The 24,863-nt window shown below is 40.0% G+C and overlaps 1 protein-coding gene across 1 annotated transcript; it reads left to right on the forward strand.

The window, feature by feature from the left end:
• The first annotated feature begins 3,123 nt into the window (after window positions 1-3,123).
• LOC139410214 (regulator of G protein signaling 4) lies at window positions 3,124-16,084 on the forward strand. The gene is made up of 5 exons (XM_071155679.1): window positions 3,124-3,288; window positions 3,653-3,751; window positions 9,334-9,395; window positions 14,141-14,304; window positions 14,787-16,084. The coding sequence occupies exons 1-5, from the start codon at window positions 3,245-3,247 to the stop codon at window positions 15,024-15,026; spliced, it is 609 nt and encodes a 202-aa protein (XP_071011780.1). The 5' UTR covers window positions 3,124-3,244; the 3' UTR covers window positions 15,027-16,084.
• Window positions 16,085-24,863: the final 8,779 nt, after the last annotated feature.

The following is a 24,863-nucleotide window of genomic DNA, read 5'->3' on the forward strand; positions in this document are numbered from 1 at the left end:
AGTGATGAATAATGCTTCACAATCTAGAAGTCCGACGGATTAATCTGGGTTTGGAGGATGCCAGAAGAACGCTACCTGACCTAAAGTATAGTGCTAACTGTAAAGTTTGGTGGAGGAGGAATAATGGTCTGGGGTTGTTTTTTAAGATCGGGCTACGGCATAAAATTACTTTCTGGATGATTCTGTGTTTCAAACTTTGTGGCAACAGTTTGGGGAAGGCCCTTTCCTGTTTCAGCATGACAGTGCACAAAGCGAAGTCCATAGAGAAATGGTTTGCTGAGATCGGTGTGGAAGAACTTGACTGGTCTGCACAGAGCCCTGACCTCAACCCCATCAAACCCCTTTGGGATGAATTGGAACGCCGGCTGTGAGCCAGGCCTAATCGGCCAACATCAGTGCCCGACCTCACTAATGCTGTTGTTGCTGAATGGAAGCAAATCCCTGCAGGATCTAGTGGAAAGCCTTCCCAGAAGAGTGGAGGCTGTTGCAGCAAAGGGAGCCAACTCCATATTAATGCCCATGATTTTGGAATGAGATGTTCGACGAGCAGATGTCCACATACTTTTGTATGTAGTGTACTTTGTATACCTTGTTTACCCAAGTGTTTCCTTTATTTTGGCAGTTACCAGTATGCCTACAGTTGGGAAGGCTACAGCATAGAAACAATTTCTTATTGCCCTGCACCTGGCTTTATAAGTCTTGCTTTATACTAAAGAGCCTTACTTTTCTGGGAAAAGACTGATTACCTGTGTTAGTGTGTGTATGTGCGAGAGCGACTTATGTTATTATCACTGTGTCCTCTCAGTCTGTCAGTAGGTGTGAATATCTTTGTGAACTCTTCAGGGAGATAACACAGGGTTAATATCCTCAAAATCATGTAGATCTCAGTTTTATTGCCCAGGGATGATACTGAAAGACCATATGTTGACACACACACACAGTGACCTTATACAATCCAGAAGAATTTTGTCTTTCATCGTTGGCCCAGGTCTAGATCAATTATGCAGTAATCGTTGGAGAGTCTATGAGGTCATAGGAGATTGCTCTGTGGATGACTCATGTCTTGTGTCCACTGTGCTTTGCCCTGTAGCCTTTCAACAGGGCAAGTCATATACACCATGATGTCAATGACTGCTTTTCTGTATACATGTACACTGCACTGTCCAGTGTGAATATGTCTGATTTTGTGTTACATTGGAAGACAAGCACATACATGCACACACATGATTCAGGCAGGCTAGTGTTCTGTTAATGACCATTTTGTGAAAGCAAGTGTAACCAGCATCACATTGTCCCTTAACAGATTTGCTTTCTCACTCACAAGCCCACACTGGGCCTTGATCTTGTGGCTTTTGTCTTTCAAACACACATGACTGGCACTCTTGAAACACATTAGCCAGCTGCACCACCAAGAAGTTAGTAATTTGATGGCTCGGGTCGGGGTACTTCAACCTGAGGAGTGAATTTAACTAACTCACCTCGGTTACTTTTAATTCAAATCAAATTTATTCATAAAGCCCTTCTTACATCTGCTGATATCTCAAAGTTTTCTGATTGATGCCATCAGAAAATAATTTACAGCAATCAGCCACATAACAGTTTCACTGCATAACATTTCCTCCACACGCTGCTATGCTCTGGGCAGCCATCCAGAGTTGAAATACCTATACCGGCTAAACAGGTATACAGAGATACAGTATGTGTGTGTGTTTCTGCTACCCTGCATGCAGTGGTAGAAAAAGTACCCAATTGTCATACTTGAGTAAAAGTAAAGAATAGAAAATGACTCAAGTAAAAGTGAGTCATCCACTAAAATAATACTTGAGTAAAAGTCTAAAAGTATCAAAAGTAAATGTAAGTGCTAAAATATACTTAAGTATCAAAGTAAAAATACAAATAATTTCAAATTCGTTATATTAAGCAAATCAGATGGAGCCATATTATTGTTTTTTTTTATTTACAGAAAGCCAGGGACACACTCCAACACTGACACATAATTTACAAACAAAGCATGTGAGTTTAGTGAGTCCGCCAGATCAGATGAAGTATGGCTGACCAGGGATGTTGTCTTGATATGTGTGTGAATTGGACCATTTTCCTGTCCTGCTAAGCATTCAAAATGTAACGAGTACAGTTGAGTGTCAGGGAAAATGTATGGAGTAAAAAGTAAATTATTTTTCTTAGAAATGTAGTGAAGTAAAAGTCAAAGTTGTTAAAAATATACCACCAAAAACTACTTAAGTACTACTTAATTAAGGTATTTAAGCACACCACTGCCTGCATGTAGATCAAAGGAGGCTGAGTTTGGGCCGTTGATGAAAGGAAAGGCTGAGGGAATGTTCTGGGCATGTGGAGTTTGAAATGAGGGGAGTTGATGATGATGTCAATGCCATGTCAATGGACCTTTTTGTAACAGAGGTGGTTTGGTGAACCACGCTCGCATAAGGATTATCCTAGCCTGAGACCTGAAGATTTGTGCTCTCTCTCTGAACTATTACCTAGACTTTAGCTCAGCAGGCTAACACAGTCTAGTGGTGTGCAAACGACAAAGGTTCAATCCGAGCCATTCATACCTTGTCCTCATGCATCATGTGCATGCACAAATGTGTAAGTCAATACAATCAATGCAACCAAAGCGAGAGCCACTATAAGGTAGTATGTCAACACCATCCACAAGCCACTGATCCAAAACATTGAGAAGAGCACACGATAATCCAAGGTGGCAAAAGCAATATTGGACAAATCATATTGGCAAATAAAGAAAGTATTTGTCCATCTTTGGCTTCTTTACAAGAACATAATTACCCTAAATCGTTCCAAAGAGGGAGGGCAATGGAAATCACCTTCTCTTCTTCAATGAAAAACACCTTTTGTTTCTGTTACCCACTTCAGTGGGTACAACAATCAGCCACATAACAGTTTCACTGCATTACATTTTCTCCACACGCTGCTATGCCCACTTCAGTGGGTAACAGGCAGTCACTGACAAATACCTGCTCATATTATTTCCCCCCTTTGAGAGAATTGATTGAGCATACTTAGCCCAGTGAGGGCTGTGATTGGCTCTCCGTCTGTGTGTGAGCACTGTGGCTGTATAAAACCCCAACTGTGGGAGATTTCACCAAGACACAGCATACCACTGAAACACTGTGAGGACTAACAGTCATACTATTACAGACTTCTCCTCTTAACTCCAAACCACTGCAAATAATTTTCCTAGATTTGGATTGAGCAAACATACAACATGTGTAAGGGATTAGCAACACTGCCAGCAACCTGCTTAAAAAGGTAAGATGGTTATTCTAGTTTGTTAGCATGTTGTTGTAGATCACTATCAACGTGTATGGAACATGTATTGAGTTGTATGGAAGAGGATAAATGCAACAGTAACAGTTGAAAAATGCTTGGTTTAAAATTTGATGCAACAAAAGTAATGCAACATGTCATGTGAGATTCTAACAATTGAAAGGTGTCATGTCTGTGCTGCAATGGGATATTTTCAGACAGTAATGTATGTTGAATACGAGCCTTGTGTGCCAGGCATCTTGGTTCTGTTATACAGTAAGTGCACTACATATAATAGGACACACGACTGTGAGATGTTTTAATACATTCTGTAGCCAAACACGACCCACTCTCTCTCCTCCCGCAGTGCCAAAGACATCAAACACAAGATTGGCTTTCTGCTCCAGAAGCCTGAGTTTCCAACAGACCAGAAACAGGTCAAAGAGAAGACAACCGCTGTCAAGAGGTGAGTGTACAGGAGAACAGTGACACTTTGAATGTATTGATTTATTTATAATTTATTTATAAAGGACATCTCTTTGAGATTAAGGATCTATTTTACCAGGGAGACCTGTTAAATGTGAGCAGCAAATAAACACTTGATACTCATTATCATACAGACGGAACAAAAATATAAACACAACATGTAAAGAAATGTTCCTAAAGCACAAAAAGCTGATTTCCCTCAAATGTTTGTTTACATCCCTGTTAGTGAGCATTTCTCCTTTGCCAAGATAATCCATCTACCTGACAGGTGTGGCATATCAAGAAGCTGATTAAACAACACGATCAATACACAGGTGCACCTTGTGATAGGGATAAAAAAAGGCCACTCTAAAATGTGCACACAGATGTCTGAAGTTGAGGGAACATGCAATTGTGATGACGACTGCAGGAATGTCCACCAGAACTGTTGCCAGATAATTTTATGTTAATTTCTCTACCATAAGTCGCGACCAACGTCATTTTGGAGAATTTGGCAGTAAGTCCAACCGGCCTCACAACCACAGGCAACGTGTAACCACACCAGCCCAGGACCTCCACATCTGGCTCATTCACCTGCAAGATCGTCTGAGACCAGCCACCCGGACAGCTGATGAAACTGAGGAGTATTTCTGTCTGTAATAAAGCACTTTTGTGGGGAAAAACTATTTCTGATTCGCTAGGCCTGAATCCCCAGTGGGTGGGCCTATACCTTCCCACCCATGTCTGTGCCCCTGCCCAGTCATGTGAAAACCATAGATTAGGGCCAAATTAATTTATTGCAATTGACTAATTTCCTTATATGAGCTGTAAACTCAGTAAAATCATTGAAATTGTTGCAAGTTGCGTTTATATATCATAGATAAAATAGCCTTCAGACTCTATTAAATTAATTTATCACGCCATGGGGAATAATGCTCTCAAGGCAATATCCATTGTAACGTGGGTAAATAGGTTTTAATGCAGTTCTACACCTAGTTTTGATTTACATTTGGTTAAGTTGTCAACTCTCGTGAATTCAACATGACATAAACAAAACATGTCACCATGTCTATGTATTTAGGTGAAAGGTTGGGTGAAAAAAAGACAAAATTCCCTTACCTTAATGATGTTTTGCAAATCCAATCAGCTTTCAACGTTGATTCAACATCATCACATTTATATTTTGTTGTTGAAATGACGTGGAAACAAAGTTGATTCGACCAGTTTTTGCATCTCTTTAGCATCTGTTGTCCCTAAACTAGTTAGCATAGACAATATCCAGCCTGACTTTTGATTTCATTAGCACTAAATCCAATCAATGCCCTCATGATGAGAATAAATGAACACAACCCCTTAATTGCAACCTCACAGTTTGCATTAATATTGACCAACTTTGATTATCTGATTGTAGCCAATGTAGGTGAACTCATTTTACTTTGAGATCAAAAATGTAAATGGTACTTTCAGGAAAGAAAAATCCTTTAATATAACGCATTCTGTCATTGCATTTGCCTAGTCGCATACAGTTCAGCAGAAGCATTTTTAGGATTTACACATGTAGTGGGAAGATCTTAGGCCTACAAGACAGGAGACATTATCAAAATATTTTTTAATACTACACAAATTATCAAAATGAGTGGCACTCTGACACTGTCCAACAGATAAATATAAAACGCATCTTAGGCTAAGTTCATTGTTGAAAATAGGATCCTACGATTATAAGATGAATTTAGCCTTAAGATGATTTTGAGATACCAGACCTTGACCTGGCCCAGGACCAATAAAAAGAAGGGAAACACACAGATTGTACAATATATAACTATTATACAGTGCATTTGGAAAGTATTCAGACCGCTTGACCTTTGCCACATTTTGATACGTTACAGCCTTATTCTAAAATTGATAATTTTTTTTTGTTTTTTCTCATAAATCTACACACAATACCCCATGATGACAAAACTAAATGTTGAAAATGCATAAAAAAATTTAACGGAAATATCAGATTAACATAAAGTATTCAGAGACTTTACTCAATACTTTGTTGAAGCACATTTGGCACACACTACAAGGTTGGCATACCTGTATTTGGGGAGTTTCTCCCATTCTTCTCTGCAGATCTTCTCAAGCTCTGTCAGGTTGGATGGGAGCGTCGCTGCACTGTTTTTCAGCTCTCTCCAGAGATGTTTGATCGAGTTCAAGACCGGGCTCTTGCTGGGCCACTCAAGGGCATTCAGGGACTCGTCCCGAAACCACTCTTAAGTTGTCTTGGCTGTGTGCTTAGGGTCGTTGTCCTGTTGGAAGGTGAACCTTCACCCCAAATCAAATCAAATCAAATGTTATTTGTTAAATGAGTACAACAGGTGTCGACCTTACAGTGAATGCTTACTTGCAAGCCCTTAACCAACCATGCATTTTAAAGAAAAATAAGTAAAATAATAGATAAGTAGAAAAAAAAGAAAAAATAATCATTTAACATTTTTATTTTATTTTTTATTTCACCTTTATTTAACCAGGTAAGCTAGTTGAGAACAAGTTCTCATTTACAACTGCGACCTGGCCAAGATAAAGCAAAGCAGTGCGACAGAAACAACAACACAGAGTTACACGTGGAATAAACAAGCGTACAGTCAATAACACAATAGAAAGAAAAGAAAGTCTATATACAGTGTGTACAAATGGCATGAGGAGGTAAGGCAATAAATAGACCATAGTAGCAAAGTAATTACAATTTAGCAGATTAACACTGTAGTGATAGATGAGCAGATGATGGTGTATAAGTAGTGATACTGGTGTGCAAAAGAGCAGAAAAGTAAATAAAAACAATATGGGGATGAGGTAGGCAGATTGGATGGACTATGTACAGCTGCAGCGATCGGTTAGCTGCTCAGATAGCTGATGTTTAAAGTTAGTGAGGGAAATGCAAGTCTCCAAATTAAAGGGCAGCAGCCCTTTTCCAGCTAGCACATTTGGTTCCTTGAAAGTTGTGGGAACTTATGTTTTTGATTTCCCAATGGTTCTGGGAACGAAGCCATAAGTTTCCTGACCGTTAAAATGTAACGTTTTTTTAACGTTCTGAGAACAGAATGGAACATTTCAGCTGTTTTGGGAATGTGCATTTTTAGGTTACAGGGAAGCTTTGAAGGAAATTGAATAACATTATGAGAACATGGTGCCAGCGTAGCCTAGTGGTTAGAGCATTGGACTAGTAACTGAAAGGTTGCAAGATCGAATCCCTGAGCTGACAAGGTACAACATATCTATCGTTCTGCTCCTGAACAAGGCAGTTAACCCGCTGTTCCTAGGATGTCATTGAAAATAAGAATTTGTTCTTAAATGACTTGCCTAGTTAAATAAAATGTTTCAATAAGACTTTTAATGACACTGCTAGTTTAGGTTAACTGTTTGGAACTCCAAGCACAGATAGGACACATGGAAATTAATTTGCTTAGGCATTAATTGTGCAAACACGTCTTTTTTTTGTCTGCCATGACATCAGTGAGATTCAAACATATGATCTTCTGCTCTTTATCCATGGAATTAGTTCACTACGCCACCAGGATGGAGCTAGCATGCCATGTTTTTTTTTACTCATACAAGGCTGTTTATTTTTGTCTTTTCAAGCAGACCCTATTTCAAAGGAAACAAGCATTCATTAAGATCAGGTGTGGCCAATTAGTGGGCACGACCAACACACCTAAACACATTTAACAAGATAGAAGATAGGTTGTTTTTTTGATGCTGAGAATGTTTTTAAATAACATTCTTAGAACATTCTGTGAATGTTACTGATGTTTTTTTTGTGGTTTTATGTTCTGAGAAGAGTATTTAAATTGAACCATGAGGAAACCTGCAGAAAACTTTATGCTGAACTACTGGAATTCCCACAGAAGTCTGTTGTTTTTCCACCTTCTCTGAACGTTCTGAGAACATGACTTTAAAAAGAACCATGACGACACCTGTAGAAAACATTATTCTGAAGTACTGATATCCACACAGAAGAACGTTGCTTCTTAACGTTCTCTGAACGTTCTGAGAACATGACTTTAAATAGGACCATGACGACACCTGTAGAAAACATTATTCTGAAGTACTGATATCCACACAGAAGAACGTTGCTTCTTAACGTTCTCTGAACGTACTGAGAACATGACTTTAAATAGGACCACGAGGAAACCTGTAGGAAACGTTATGGGAAGGTTGTATGCCTAATAACCATAGGACAACCCCGCTCTGAGAACATATGGTTCTCAAAATGTTATGTGCTAGCTGCTATAGATTATATTTTTATGTCCGCAACGCAACAATCTGTTCGATATTTGGCATTTTTTCTTCCCAAATTCAGTGTGATTAGACAGGAGTAATTATATAATTTCTGAAACATTATTTACATTTATAAGGGGGTGCATAATAAGGAGTCCTCCTGCTCAGTATTATTCTGTTTCTCCAAACAAACATTTCTAAGTTGCTCCAAACTTTACATTTATATGGTTAAGGGTTAAGGTTTTGGATAGGGTTAAAACATTAAGTTCATGGACTCATTCCGAATGGTTAAGGTAAGAGTCCAGAGTCATGGGATTACGCCCATCCACCACTCTGTTCACAACCTGGCAAAACCCTAGCCTACTTGATGGTAATAGCGTTCACTGTTGCCCCTAGTTGCCGGTTTTGAAGGCATTTTCCGAAGTCCTCAGAACATGGATAGAATTTTGAAGTCTCTCTTGAGCGATCTGCCTGATAATGTTATAAAATGGTTGGTAACGTATTAGCTCAAAGAGTTGTATAATATTATAAAATGTTGGTTACTCATTAGCTCAAATAGGTGTATAATTAAGCAAAAAGGCCAGAGGGGGTGTAGTATATGGCCAATATACCACAGCTAAGGGCTGTTCTTACGCACGACGCAACGCGGAGTACCTGGATACAGCCCTTAGACGTGGCTTATTTGCCATATACCACAAACCCCCGAGGTGCCTTATTGCTATTATAAACTGGTTACCAACGTAATTAAGGCAGTAAAAATACGTATTTAGTCATACCCGTGGTATATGGTCTATTATAAACTAGGTGGTTTGAGCACTGAATGCTGATTGGCTGACAGCAATGGCATATCAGATCGTACACCACAGGTATGACAAAAAACATGTATTTATACTGCTCTAATTCGTGCCTTATTGCTTAAATATACCACACCTTTCAGCCAATTAGCATTCAGTGCTCGAACCACACAGTTTATAATGTTATAAAATGGTTGGTTACTCATTAGCTCAAATAGGTGAGTAATGTAAATAAGTGGTTGGTTACTCAATAGCTTGAAGAGGTGCATCTGGTGTGGCTGATGCTCATGGAAAATACAGTAGTCAATATAGTAGTCAAATACAGTATGTCCTGTTGTAAAGAACATTATGTAAGATGGTAGATATGACATCTACTGGTAGGCTATCATTAAAATACAGGTCATCAGCAATATGCAGGTTAAGAACTGTGAGATATCACACGAGATGAACTGAAATATTAATAATATTATTGTTTCTCCCAGTAATACAGGTGTACAGTATAATAATTATGTTATTTATCTGGTTTTAGAGTTTCACCTGCTGATGTGGAGAAATGGAAGCTGTCCTTCAACAACCTGATGAATTGTGAAAGTGAGTTTCTTACAAATCAATGCGACATCTTTAGAATACTGTAGGATTGGGGAGTCGATCTTGCTCAAATGTGATGGTGGTTTACTGAATTGAAAAGATGTATTGATTTTGAATTTAATTGAAGCTCTCTACTGCGTCTTGTGTTGAATTCCTGAATCTCTGTCAAAGTTCTACCATGACCTATTACCAAGCCAGACCACGGAACAACATTTCTTCAAAACTTGAGTGACATTTGTATCTCCCTCACCCCCTCTCCTCCTGTCTCTCCGACCCCAATTAAATTAAATTAAATTCAATTCAATGGGCTTTATCACTCTCTGGGTTTCTGTTTAAAGACTGATGTCATGATGCCTGTGTGGGCTGTAGGGTACTTGTGGGTTTAGCTGTGTGTAGTTGGGAACTTCAGCCAGCTCTCAGGATACGTTTTCATGCTCTGGACGTGTGCTATGTGTCTAGAGGGTACGCTGGGTAGCCCCTAGACGCCTGCTGCTCTGCTCCCTCCCTGTGTGTGTGTGATGCACAGGATGAACCATAAGTCTCAGTCCACGCGGCGGGAGGGTTTAGGGTAATTAAATATTGTGTGGATGAAGGGCGGGTGGGTGGTGGTCAAGTTGAATAAATGGAAAACAATGCATACACAAAATCCATAAATGTAAATTCTTGTGAAATTCATATCTTATAGGCTACATTTTTTCATTATGTTATCTGGCATTAGTGCCTAACTGTACACATGTCAAATACACACCAATCGACAAATGCTTTTGGGAACTTGGGATGAAAAAGTTAACGACGATCCACTGAGGCAATAAAAATAAAGAGAAGGGAGGGACTGAACAGCAATGCTTGGGAAAATTTGATGTAAAGAGGATGATAGCAATGCTGACTATGCTATGTGTGATGATTGTATGGCGCTATACAAATTCCACAATCACAAGAAGGGGACTTCAATATGGCACATCAAGGGAACTGTAGTCTCAGATGGATTAAATGGAATAGTAGCCAAACGGAAATCTGGACATCTGACAGTAGGTCTATAACCTCTCACATAGCCTGATATAATATTAGGCTAATTTACGCAGGATTAAGCATTTCTTGCTCTAAAATTATACACCAAATGTACATGAAGCTAAATATACTTTGATTGAAAACAAATACAGGTGGCTGTGTAGCTTCTTACCTCTATCTGCTCTAAAATGTGATTAAACATTATTAAACTAATTATGTGTATATCATTCAAGAAGATCGAAGTACATATTCCCATGATAAAACTGATAGGGATTAAATGTTGTAATGCAGATGCAGCATGGATGTTTCATGCATAAAAAGTGAAGAATTATCATTCACGATTGACAGTGATGGCCTAATTTACAATAAGGTAGGCCTAATGTGGTGTTTTAAAAACAGACTTTTGTCTTTGAGCCACTATGTGTTGGCATACACAATTGTGCAAGTTGGATGATGCCTTGTATGTAGGCCTATATTTCAAAATGATATTACACAATAGGCTACATGTCAAAACCAACTTTCATTGAGAAATTTGGACGTAATTTTTTACAAAATTATCTCTGGTCGCCAACCTAAAAATAATAACACTACACCACTGATCTTGAGAGAAGTAATGCGTGGTTATGGACCATCTGTAAAGGTGCTATCTTTATCAGCATCATAAAAGCGAATAGTATTTCAAAACATAAAATATGCTTCCAAGGCTAACTGAAATCTTATCATAAGCAATTTGAGTGGTTTTCACAGCTTTTAATTTCCTTAAAACCGGCCAAACGGATGTAATTTGCACATTTTGCATGGAAAATCTTTATTGCATTTTCTTCCCGGTCCCTAAACACCTTTGCTTTGAAAAGATGAAAGAGAATTTACCATGTCAACTAGATTGAAGCATTAATTCCATCGATTTATGACATTATTCTGTTGAGCAAGTGTTTATTTAGTATTCTAGGATAACAAGTATTGACAGAAGAGAAGATGCATGTAGACAAGTTGACTAACAAATAACCAACCAAAATGTTGGAAATTATAAGCAGAAAAAATTCTGCGTCCCCTTTCAATAAATCGTTCTGCCATCTCTGACTCTACAACACATTTTCTATATTTGCGGGTTAGTGTCGGGTGCGGGACTCAGATTTTCACTTTATCACATACAGTTGAAGTCGGAAGTTTACATACACTTAGGTTGGAGTCATTAAAACTTGTTTTTCAACCATTCCACAAATTTCATGTTAACAAACTATAGTTTTGGCAAGTCGGTTAGGACATCTACTTTGTGCATGACACAAGTAATTTTTCCAACAATTGTTTACAGACAGATTATTTGACTTATAATTCACTATCACAATTCCAGTGGGTCAGAAGTTTACATACCGTAAGTTGACTGTGCCTTTTAAACAGCTTGGAAAATTCCAGAAAATTATGTCATTGCTTTAGAAGCTTCTGATAGGCTAATTGACATCATCTGAGTCAATTGGAGGTGTACCTGTGGATGTATTTCAAGGCCTAGCTTCAACTCAGTGACTCTTTGCTTGACATCATGGGAAAATCTAAAGAAATCAGTTAAGACCTCAGAAAAAATATATAGACCTCCACAAGTCTGGTTCAATTTCCAAGCGCCTGAATGTACCACGTACATCTGTACAAACAATAGCATGCAAGTATAAACACCATGGGACCAAGCAGACGTCATACCGCTCAGGAATGAATGTACTTTGGTGCGAAAAGTGTAAATCAATCCCAGAACAACAGCAAAATGACCTTGTGAAAATGCTGGAGGAAAACATGTACAAAAGTATCTATATCCACAGTAAAACAAGTCCTATATCGACATAACCAGAAAGGCCGCTAAGCAAGGAAGAAGCCACTCCTCCAAAACTGCCATAAAAAAGCCAGATTACGGTTTGAAAATGCACATGAGGACAAAGATCGTACTTTTTGGAGAAATGCCCTCTGGTCTGATGAAACAAAAATGAAACTGTTTGGCCATAATGACCATCGTTCGGTTTGGAGGATAAAGGGGCAAGCCGAAGAACACCATCCCAACCCTGAAGCACGGGGGTGGCAGCATCATGTTGTGGGGGTGCTTTGCTGCAGGAGGGACTGGTGCACTTCACAAAATCAATGGCTTCATGAGGAAGTGAAATTATGTGGATATATTGAAGCAACATCTCAAGACATCAGTCAGGAAGTTAAAGCTTGGTCTCAAATGGGTCTTCCAAATGAACAATGACCCCATGCATACTTCCAAAGTTGTGGCAAAATGGCTTAAGGACAACAAAGTCAAGGTATTGGAGTGGCCATCACAAAGCCCTGACCTCAATCCTATAGAACATTTGTGGGCAGAACTGAAAAAGTGTGTGCGAGCAAGGAGGACTACACACCTGACTCAGTTTCACCAGCTCTGTCAGGAGGAATGGGCCAAAAATCACCTAACTTATTGTGGGAAGCTTGTGGAAGGCTACCCGAAATGTTTGACCCAAGTTAAACAATTTAAAGGCAATGCGACCCGAAATGTTTGACCCAAGTTTAACAATTTAAAGGCAATGCTACCCAATACTAAATGAGTGTATGTAAACTTCTGACCCACTGGGAATGTGATGAAAGAAAGAAAAGCTGAAATAAATCATTCTCTACTATTATTCTGATATTTCACATTCTTAAAATAAAGTGGATTCTAACTGACCTAAGACAGGGAATTTTTATTTGGATTAAACATCAGGAATTGTGAAAAACTGAGTTTAAATGTATTCGGCTAAGGTGTAGTGAAACTTCCGACTTCTCTGTATATTCTGGTGGTTGGGTTATTAGCAGTTGCTGGTGAACAAACAGTGTGTGTGTGTGTGTGTGTGTGTATGTGTGTGTGTGTGTGTGTGTGTGTGTGTGTGTGTGTGTTGGCAGTCCCTGTGGTGTCAGGCTGTGTGTGGGGACACCCGTGGGGACACCATATATAATTTGTATATGTCCAGCACCCATTTCGTATTATATGTTACTCATTACAATTTGTGTTATATGTTAACAATTTTCAAAATGTACAATATGTTACGAATTTGGAAAATGTATGATATGTTATGAATTCCAACTAGATTGCTGACGTTAGTTAGCTGGCTAACGTTAGCTAGGCTAGAGGTTAGGGTTAGAGGTTAAGGTTAAGTTCAGGAGTTAGATTAAAGGTTAGGGTTAGGGCAAGGGTTAGCTAACATGATAAGTAGTTGAAAAGTAGCTATAAAAAGTAGTAAGTAGTTAAAGTTGCTAATTAGCTAAAATGATCCGTGATGAGATTTGAACTCACAACCTTTAGGTTGCTAGATGTTTGCCTGAAATGGCTACCCATCCACCCCAACCAACCACCATACTTTTGTTTTTGCCTCAATAACCATCTGTCTTATGTAACCATACCAAACGTATTGTAGTTTTTACTTTTACTATGTTAAGTCTAGTCTGAGACCAGGCTGGGACTCAGAGCAGGAACAATGCCACCTGAGAACCATCCAGGCCTTGACCTCCACCACTGCCTCCCTACAGAGGGATGCTCTCTCTCTCTCTCTCTCTCAAAACACCCCCACCCCCTACCTTCTAATAGAGAAAAGCAGTTAGGATAGTTTAATAGTGTGTGGTTTCATATCGAACACTCAACCCAGCACCCTGGAAATTTCTCTGGATGTTACACATGCTAAGTAAGAGGATCTGAGACTGACCTAACCTAACCTCTTTCTCTGTTTGTTTGTCTGTCTGTCTATCAGGTGGTCGTACAGTGTTCACTGCGTTCCTGAAGTCAGAGCTCAGCCAGGAGAACTTGGAATTCTGGAACGCTTGCGAGGAATACAAAAAGTCTTCCCCAAACAAGATGGCGGCCAAAGCTAAAGAGATCTACGAACAGTACATTGAGGCAGACTCTCCAAATGAGGTCAAATGGGAATAATGATTGGCATGTTTATGGCTTTTTTAAATGATTATATTTCATTATTTAACCAGACAAGACAGACAAGACAGAATACATTCTTATTTACAATGACGGCCTGAACATATGCAAATATTATGTTAACAAGAGCAACACAACCTATACCAACTGAGAGCCACTCTCAAAAGATGGTTTAAACTATCATTTTTATAGTTTTTTTTATATATCATTTTGATACCTATGAATTTGAGAGTGGTTACATTTCTCCATCCCCACCCATCCCTCAACAAAGCACGCTTTGTTATTGTTTCAACTGAGGATTTCCCCTTCAATGAGTCCCCCCTTTCGAAAAACACCTGTAGTTTTTCCTTCGGGATTGTCCTTTTGGATTTTTATAGCACTTTTGGTGGCACATTTTGTTGATACAGTACCCATGTTTTATTGCATTACTTATACAGTGTATATCTCTTTTTCCCTCTCCCTATCAGGTGAACCTGGACTCAGCAACGCGAGAGGAGACCAGACAGAACCTGTCTATTGCCGGCTTATCCTGTTTCAATGACGCCCAGCAGAAGATCTTCAATTTGATGGAGAAAGACTCATACAGAAGGTTCCTCCACTCCAAACTGATCCAGGATCTGTCCCTGTTGAGCACCACCACCCCACTCTGTGCACTGAAGAAGATAGGAGGAAAAATAGTCTGTTCTGAGAACAGATGTGGTGCATAGATGGAGATGGAGAGAGAAACAAGGACGAATTGAAGAATGTGTAACATTTTGTCAATCTGTGAGGGAAAGAGCAGGTAGTCTTGAAGAGAAAACATTATTATGAGTGGGTGGGGTTTTATTTTTTCTGTCCATTGTTCCAGATAACCATTTCAACACGCATCACAAATAGATTATTTTTGAGACGAGGGGACGATTGGAGAGGGAGAGAACTGTCAGAGTTATTTTTCAGGAGAAATATGCTCCTGAAAGGATGTTCCATTCTCTGATTTTCATTGTTTTGCGAGGGTCTGCTTTCTTTACACTGAATATCTTCCAGATCTCTAAAAATATTCAAATGGTTCAAACAAGCATTTAGGTATTTCACCCTGGTTAGTTCCCTGTGTCTGGTTTTAATCAAGGGCTCCATGCTAAGTCATGCTTAAACACCAATAATGAAAATGCACTTTCAAACTGAGTGTTAAATTAGATGATAGTTTCCGAATGGATTGGTGTTAAAAAACTTCTTTCACCTGACTGTTGTTTGTTTGACTCTGTTTTTCTGTCTTTACTTTACCTGTGGCCAGTTCATGCACTGTTAAGGTGTAACTCACTGGCCTTCTGTTAACCTGACAACAAAGTCATGACTAGGTGATGTTTTGATTCACAACACAGGGAGAAACAATATGGAATTACTACTCTATCCACCCCTAACACACACAGAGACACACACACACTCCCATTTGAGCAATTCAGCGACTTGCTTCAGCTGATCCTTTCCTGATGTGCTTATGAAGAAAACATTTTGATACTTTATCATTATATGGTTATTGGTAATGCTATTGATATCATTATATGGTTATTGGTAAAGCTATTGATATCATTATATGGTTATTGGTAATGATATTGATATCATTATATGGTTCTGTACGTTTTGTTAAAACATTACTCCTACTCGCCTCCAATGATGATGGCTACATATTTATTATACAATGTAATAATCATCTTCATATTTATTTTCTTGTTGTTTTCTTGACACGTTTATTCATCATTTATTTGTGAATAAAAACGATGCATCAACAGAGATGGTTACTTGTTTTCATACATTTATCCCAATTAACGAAAGGCCAATATTGTAAAATGTACCAGTTTCGAAAACATACATATCCTAATTTCAGCACACTAGCTCTACGTATTCTATTTAAGGCAATATGCAGTTTCCTACGACCATGTAGTCCAATCATTCCTTTGCCCTGAATAAACTGAATACATCACCACAAAAAAATTCAGATTTAATTAGTTCATTTGTTGATAAACAGAGAAACGGGATGACAGAGAGTTACACAGACACTAGATTAAACTACTTGAAACTATGGACTGCTCTCAGTATAAATATTGATTTTACCTCCCACGGTATAGGTCACAGTGCCAGTGACAGAAGATATGCTCCAGTACACACTATTCCAACTAGTTTATTACCACAGACTGCAGCTTTAATGTGGAAAAGACAGTATTTACATACATACAACTTGGCATAAGAGTTGGGCAAAAATAGAAGAAGCAACTGTAGAGAAGACTAGGTTCACTCACTCTTTGCTTCTCCCATACGTAGTCTTGACCCGTCCTATAACAAGCCATATTTAGAAAGATAAGGTCTTACGTCAGTGGCCTGATGCAGATCACGTCGATTTAAAGGTTGTTTGTGTGGCTCTGAAAGCACGAGTGGACATATTTTTTATTTTTTATTTGAATGTTACCTTTCGCACAGCTCTCATGGGTGCCAACAACAGTCAGGGTAATTTGTTTGGCCATTAAAGCTTGTTTATTTAGAACCACACTGAAGATACACTACAAGACTAAAAGTATATGGACACCCCTTCATATTAGTGGATTCGGCTGTTTCAGCCACACCTGTTGCTGACAGGTGTATAAAATGGAGCACACAGCCATGCAATCTCCATAATCTTGCTTGATTGGTTGTTAGGCTATAGCTGGCCAAAATTAGGCTACATGAAAATTGCAATACTGTTAATATTAATACTGTTAATACTGTTAATACTGAGATTAGATTCAGATTCAGACTCAGATTATTGAATGGTTTGCTTTTTCCGTTTAAAAAAAATCTAATCTGACACAGCGGTTGCATTAACCGTCTGTTAGTGTGGGTTTTCATTAAATGAATGTCAATCACAAAGGTACATTTCATCTGCATTTGCATTTCCTGCGGTACAGGAATATTCTCAACAACAAAAGTGTGATCAAATCTGTACCCAGTTTTAATCCAATGTTACATAAGTATTCTCTTGGTGAGTCTAAATTCTAACTTTAATTGACAGAATAAGGGAAAATATGTTCAAATATTAGTATAGCCAAGATAGTGTGATCACGCTGCCAACCTGGTTGTAGCAGAAGAATGAGTCTGTACAGATTTAGATAGCTAACTGGTGAGAATGGATCTGGATAGATTAAGCAGAGGAAAATGGGTCTGGGCTGATATTTAGAGATACATTCTAAAATCGGTAGCCTGAGGTGGTTGTTGGATGACGCAGGAGAAGGCCTGTCACCAATATACTGTCTAACAGAGCTTTTACAAGGGACAACACAGGCGGCCTCGACATGACCTGTGTACAATACATATGTCAAATACTTTCAAATACTTAGAGATATTTAAGGTAGTTTGATTTAGCTGGAGTATGCTCTTTTGGAACTATTCCATTGGTAATTACTGTAAATCTCAGTCAGCTCAAGTATTTGACCCAGGTCTGACTCCAAGAAACATAAAAAGGTTCAAGCTTAGACTTTTAGACTTTTACAATCTGATAGATGTTTGGTATTGACTCTGAGCTCTTTACTGAAAATAAGAGTGAGCCTTCATGGCATCTAGCTGATGAAAAGCGGAGGCCTGCCGTATACGCTATACATAGAGAGCTGCAGATATTGAGCATGTGTGTGTAAAAGACCGTATCTTTCAAACAGTCCGTGAAGAACATAATCACACACACACAGGGCCGGATTAATGCAGTGGCTTACCGGGTATGAAGCACATAGGCCCAAAAAGAATAGTAAAATAAAACGTATGGAAGTTTATACAGCATATTATATTATACAGTGCCTTGCGAAAGTATTCGGCCCCCTTGAACTTTGCGACCTTTTGCCACATTTCAGGCTTCAAACATAAAGATATAAAACTGTATTTTTTTGTGAAGAATCAACAACAAGTGGGACACAATCATGAAGTGGAACGACATTTATTGGATATTTCAAACTTTTTTAACAAATCAAAAACTGAAAAATTGGGCGTGCAAAATTATTCAACCCCTTTACTTTCACTAGTTGACTCCAGGTGAAAGCTATGATCCCTTATTGATGTCACTTCTTAATTCATTAGAGTCAACATGGGCCAGCATCCCTGTGGAACGCTTTCGACACCTTGTAGAGTCCATGCCCTGAGAAAATTATATTCTGAGTGCAAAAGGGGGATGGGGTGGGGGGGGGGTCTGTCTGTGTATTGCTTCATTGGCATCGGTAATTGTTTGTTTGAATTCAAGACCAGAATGGTCTCAGATTGTCAGTGTCTGAGTAGCCACTCATTTCGAACATTAGTGTGGTTTTAAAAAATATTCAGCTGTCTTCTGCATGAAATGCATTTCTAAAATGCCATGTTTTTTCTGGCCTTGTTAAATAAGGTTCCCCATATGTGGAAATCCTAATAACAACTCTGCTCAACTGTAGCCTATGCCACATGGCAAATGTTATTTTAGCTCTATTTTAAGGTATTTTTCATTCAACTGTAAATTTACCACGCATCGAATTGCATCTTGGTACACAGATTTGTTTACAGATAATTACGGTGTGCCAGGAAGTGGGGGAGCTATAAATATTTCAAACCCCCGGACCTATGATTTCTCATACTCACACAGACAGTAAGTGACTGTCTCTGGAACAGCAGTGAAGTAATCAGTTAAGTGTAGAATTGTGTAACACTGTTCCCTTACCACGAGGCCACACAATGTGTTTCAGACATTCCAGATAGCAAAACGTATGTTTCTTAGAGCTTGGGGAGAGCATGGTTGTCCTATGGTTATTTTTCATACAACCTTCCCAGAACTTTTTAGCCATGTTCTCCAAATGGTTTGACATTAGGAATGTTCTGAAAAAGTTCACAGAACTTTAAGAAACAACATTCTTCTACAAACAACAACATACAGACAGACGCACACAAACATCCACAACATCACCCCTGTCCAGACCCACATGCTCACACCCCCTTCTCCTGCCCCCACATCAATCTCTGCCACATGGCATCAAACTGCACCATTTTGTTTCTCTCCGTAGCCCACGCACTTTCAACATTTAGATAATAAAGAATTTCAGGATTGGTTGATTTTCTGTTTTTAAGTACATGTTTTTTTTAAATGATTGAAAAGTATCGTCCAACACGTCGGGTATCTCATTGCAACCTCATATGCCATGTCTTGAAATATGCAAACAAACAGATTAAAAGTAAATTGACATTATTGTAACGATTGTCGTTGGTGGAATTAGACCAAGATGCAGTGTGGGGTAGGTCAATCATATTCTTTAATGATAACCCGAAAACAAGAACGAGAGACCCAATGAACTGTACAGCCTTGTAGGGCTCAACAGCAACAATACAAGGACAAGATCCCACAACATAGGTGGAAAAAAGGCTACCTAAGTATGATTCCCAATCAGAGACAACGATAGACAGCTGCCTCTGATTGGGAACAACACTCGGCTTAACACAAAGAAATACAACACATAGAATGCCCACCCACATCACACCCTAAACAAACCAAATAGAGACATGAAAAGGCTCTCTAAGGTCAGTGCTGTGCAATTATACATTAGGTGGGAATTTCATTACTTCAGCATGTTTCCCACAGGTTTCCTCAGAGACCCACATTTTTTAACTCCACCTGTATACCTGTTTGGATGTTATTTTTACATGAACGTGTCACATATCAGTTTGCAAGCAAAGTTAAAAAACAAATCTGTGACTTAATAAATCCGCATACAAACATTTGTCGTGTCTTTGGCTATGCCGGATTAAGTGATATGACATGCTGTTCTATAAAATCCTTTCTCCGTAATTAATATTACCTGATTGAGCTAATCATGTAAATGTAATTAACTAGAGAGTCGGGGCACCACAAAATAATATTTATGAAGCTGTTATCTTCCGAATAAACTCTTAAAGACCTAGTAATATTTGGATCAATAGCAGTCAATATTAATCGTCATCTTAATTCAGTCTCATCTGAAAGTTTTAAATTCTTGGTTATCTTCACAAACCCTGGCTAACAAGTTGAAATAGCAATACAAAATTGGGTTTAATTATTTATTTACTAAATACCTAACTAATCACACAGAATTATGTATACAAAAAATGAATCGTACCTTGATTACAAATTACGTCATAAAGGAAAAAGTTCCAAGCGGAGGGAGCAGATATGACAGCTGGTTACACAAAAGAAAAGGGTCTGGGTTTGAGTGAAAGAGCGGGACCAATCTGAAACCAAAAATAGACGTTGCCACAATTTCCAAGGAACCAAACATGCTAGCTGGGTTGAGGCAAACTGTAGAAATGTGTTGCCCTGCTCCTCATTTTGCTATCAATAATTTTGGGTTTATGTTGACAAATCAACTGTAAATTTCGGTGTTCCTCAAGTTTCCGTTTTAGGATCACTATTGTTTTCACTATATATTTTACCTCTTGGGGATGTCATTCGAAAACATAATGTTAACTTTCACTGCTATGCGGATGACACACAGCTGTACATTTCAATGAAACATGGTGAAGCCCCAAAATTGCCCTTGCTAGAAGCATGTGTTTCAGACATAAGGAAGTGGATGGCTGCAAACTTTCTACTTTTAAAGTCGGACAAAACAGAGATGCTTGTTCTAGGTCCCAAGAAACAAAGAGATCTTCTGTTGAATCTGACAATTAATCTTAATGGTTGTGCAGTCATCGCAAATAAAACTGTGAAGGACCTCGGCGTTACTCTGGACCCCGATCTTTCTTTTGAAGAACATATCAAGACCATTTTCGTAACATTGCAAAAATCTGAAACTTTCTGTCCAAAAATGATGCAGAAAAATTAATCCATGCGTTTGTCACTTCTAGGTTAGACTACTGCAATGCTCTACTTTCCGGCTACCCGGATAAAGCACTAAATAAACTTCAGTTAGTGCTAAATACGGCTGCTAGAATCCTGACTAGAACCAACATTTTTTATCATATTACTCCAGTGCTAGCCTCCCTACACTGGCTTCCTGTCAAGGCATGGGCTGATTTCAAGGTTTTACTGCTAACCTACAAAGCATTACATGGGCTTGCTCCTACCTATCTCTCTGATTTGGTCCTGCCGTACATACCTACACGTACGCTACGGTCACAAGACGCAGGCCTCCTAATTGTCCCTAGAATGTCTAAGCAAACAGCTGGAGGCAGGGCTTTCTCCTATAGAGCTAATTTTTTATGGAATGGTCTGCCTACCCATGTAAGAGACACAAATTCCGTCTCAACCTTTAAGTCTTTACTGAAGACTCATCTCTTCAGTGGGGCATGTGATTGAGTGTAGTCTGGCCCGGGAGTGGGAGGGTGAATGGAAAGGCTCTGGAGCAAAGAACCGCCCTTGCTGTCTCTGCCTGGCCGGTTCCCCTCTTTCCACTGGGATTCTCTGCCTCTATCCCTATTACAGGGGCTGAGTCACTGGCTTATTGGGGCTCTTTCATACCGTTCCTAGGGGGGGTGCGTCACTTGAATGGGTTGAGTCACTGATGTGATCTTCCTGTCTGGGTTGGCGCCCCCCCTTGGGTTGTGCCGTGGCGGAGATCTTTGTGGGCTATACTCGACCTTGTCTCAGGATGGTAATTTGGTGGTTGAAAATATCCCTCTAGTGGTGTGGGGGCTGTGCTTTGGCAAAATGGGTGGGGTTATATCCTGCTTGTTTGGCCCTGTCCGGGGGTGTCCTCGGATGGGGCCACAGTGTCTCCTGACCCCTCCTGTCTCAGCCTCCAGTATTTATGCTGCAGTAGTTTGTGTCGGGGGGCTAGTTGTTTGTTATATCTGGAGTACTTCTCCTGTCCTATTCGGTGTCTGGTGTGAATCTAAGTGTGCTCTCTCTAATTCTCTCTTTCTCTCTTTCTTTCTCTCTCTCTCTCTCGGAGGACCTGAGCCCTAGGACCATGCCTCAGGACTACATGACATGATGACTCCTTGCTGTCCCCAGTCCACCTGGCTGTGCTGCTCCAGTTTCAACTGTTCTGCCTTATTATTATTTGACCATGCTGGTCATTTATGAACATTTGAACATCTTGGCCATGTTCTGTTATAATCTCCACCTGGCACAGCCAGAAGAGGACTGGCCACCCCACATAGCCTGATTCCTCTCTAGGTTTCTTCCTAGGCCACCATGCTTCTACACCTGCATTGCTTTCTGTCTGGGGTTTTAGGCTGGGTTTCTGTACAGCACTTTGAGATATCAGCTGATGTACGAAGGGCTATATAAATACAGTTGATTTGATGTTATTATTTTAGTTTGCAATATTAAGAATTTTGTTCTCGACTTCAGAAGTTTTGCCTAATATGAATTGCACAAAAGAGAACTTACTCATGAGAGGATTGCACCATATATTAATACTGTTACTCTATTAAGAGTCTGATGGCCTTTGAGATAGAAGCTGTTTTTAAGTCTCTCAGTCCCCGCTTTGATGCACCTGTACTGACCTTGTCTTCTGGATGATAGCGATGTGAACAGGCAGTGGCTCGCGTGGTTGTTGTCCTTGATGATCTTTTTGGCCTTCCTGTGACATCGGGTGGTGTAGGTGACCTGGAGGGCAGGTAGTTTGCCCCTGGTGATGCGTTGTGCAGACCTCACTCCCCTCTGGAGAGCCTTACGGTTATGGGCGGAGCAGCTGCCGTACCAGGCGGTGATACAGCCTGACAGGATGCTCTCGATTGTGCATCTGTAAAAGTTTGTGAGTGTTTTTGGTGACAAGCCGAATTTCTTCAGCCTCCTGAGGTTGAAGAGGCGCTGCTGCGCCTTCTTCACCACGCTGTCTGTGTGGGTGGACCATTTCAGTTTGTCAGTGATGTGTACGTGGAGGAACTTAAAACTTTCCAACCTCTCCACTACTGTCCCGTCAATGTGGATAGGGTGCTGCTCCCTCTGCTGTTTCTTGAAGTCCACCATCATCTCCTTTGTTTTGTTGACATTGAGTGTGAGGTTATTTTCCTGACACCACACTCCGAGGGCCCTCACCTCATACCTGTAGGCCATCTCGTTGTTGTAATCAAGCCTACCACTGTAGTGTCGTCTGCAAACTTGATGATTGAGTTCGAGGCGTGCATAGCGACGCAGCCGTGGGTGAACAGGGAGTACAGGAGAGCGCTGAGAAGGCACCCTTGTGGGGACCCAGTATTAAGGATCAGCGGGGTGGAGATGTTGTTACCTACCCTCACCACCTGGGGGCAGCACGTCAGGAATTCCAGGACCCAGTTGCACAGGGCGGGGTCGAGACCCAGGTTCTCGAGCTTAATGACGAGTTTGGAGGGAACTATGGTGTTAAATGCTGAGCTGTAATCGATGTCCATCTGGACAAGAGGTGTTCCTCAGAAGGGTTAGGGCAGTGTGCAGTATGATTGTGATTGCGTCGTCTGTGGACCTATTGGGGAAGTAAGCAAATTGGAGTGGATCTAGGGTGTCAGGTAGGGTGGAGGTGATATGGTCCTTGACTAGTCTCTTAAAGCACTTCATGATGACGGAAGTGAGTGGGTACAGGGCGGTAGTCATTTAGCTCAGTTACCTTAGCTTTCTTGGGAACAGGAACAATGGTGGCCCTCTTGAAGCATGTGGGAACAGCAGACTGGATTAAGGATTGATTGAATATGTCCGTAAACACACCAGCTAGCTGGTCTGTGCATGCTCTGAGGACACGGCCGGGGATGCCGTCTGGACCTGCAGCCTTGCGAAGGTTAACACGTTGAAATGTTTTGCTCACTTTGGCTGCAGTGAAGGAGAGCCCGCAGGTTTTGGTGGCGGGCTGTGATAGTGGCACTGTATTGTCCTCAAAGCGAGCAAAGAAGTTGTTTCGTCTGTCTGGGAGCAAGACATCGCGGTCGTGGTTCGCAACGGGGCTGGTTTTTCTTTTGTAGTCCGTGATTGACTGCAAACTACAGAAAGCTTTTGGTTGAGGTTATTGCTGCCAAACGAGGGTCAACCAGTTATTAAATCCAAGGGTTCACATACTTTTCCCACCCTGCTCTGTGAATGTTTACACAGTGTGTTCAGAGAAATACATGAAAATGTATAATTGTTTGTGGGTTATTAGTTTAAGCAGACAGTGTTTGTCTATTGTTGTGATTTAGATGAAGATCAGATCAAATTGTATGACCAATTTATGCAGCAATCCAGGTATTTCTAAAGGGTTCACATACTTTTTCTTGCCACTGTATCTGGATCAGTGAATGCCGACCTGATAGACAAGGAAACACAGACACAAACACAGGTAGAACCCTTACAACAACAACAAAAAACATGTCAAATTTGCAGTTTAACTGGTGAAAGAACTGTTTCCACGTGCTGAGCTTAAATTTCACATGAAATCGTATTTTCACATATATTCAATTTAGAGCTTACATGTTAGCACCACCCCTTCATAGGTGAGGATGAAAATATGTTTTCACCTCATATGTGAATTGCAGTTTCAAAACGTCCATGTGAAATTTGAGGTTTCACATTTTCAAAACTTCCACGTGACAATCGGATATGCAGTTTCACATGAAAATCTTACTTTCACATGTGGAATTGCAAGTTCACATTTGAAAAATAATAA

The sequence above is a fragment of the Oncorhynchus clarkii genome, chromosome 5 (assembly GCF_045791955.1).
Source record: "Oncorhynchus clarkii lewisi isolate Uvic-CL-2024 chromosome 5, UVic_Ocla_1.0, whole genome shotgun sequence".
In the NCBI taxonomy this organism is placed as follows: domain Eukaryota; kingdom Metazoa; phylum Chordata; class Actinopteri; order Salmoniformes; family Salmonidae; genus Oncorhynchus; species Oncorhynchus clarkii.

Bases quoted from the DNA above. Each gene is read 5' to 3' on its own strand.
- LOC139410214 (XM_071155679.1), top strand. From the start codon at position 3,245: ATGTGTAAGGGATTAGCAACACTGCCAGCAACCTGCTTAAAAAG. The intron at 3,752-9,333 runs GTGAGTGTACAG...ATCTGGTTTTAG, and splicing joins AAGACAACCGCTGTCAAGAG to AGTTTCACCTGCTGATGTGG. The intron at 14,305-14,786 runs GTCAAATGGGAA...TCTCCCTATCAG, and splicing joins AGGCAGACTCTCCAAATGAG to GTGAACCTGGACTCAGCAAC.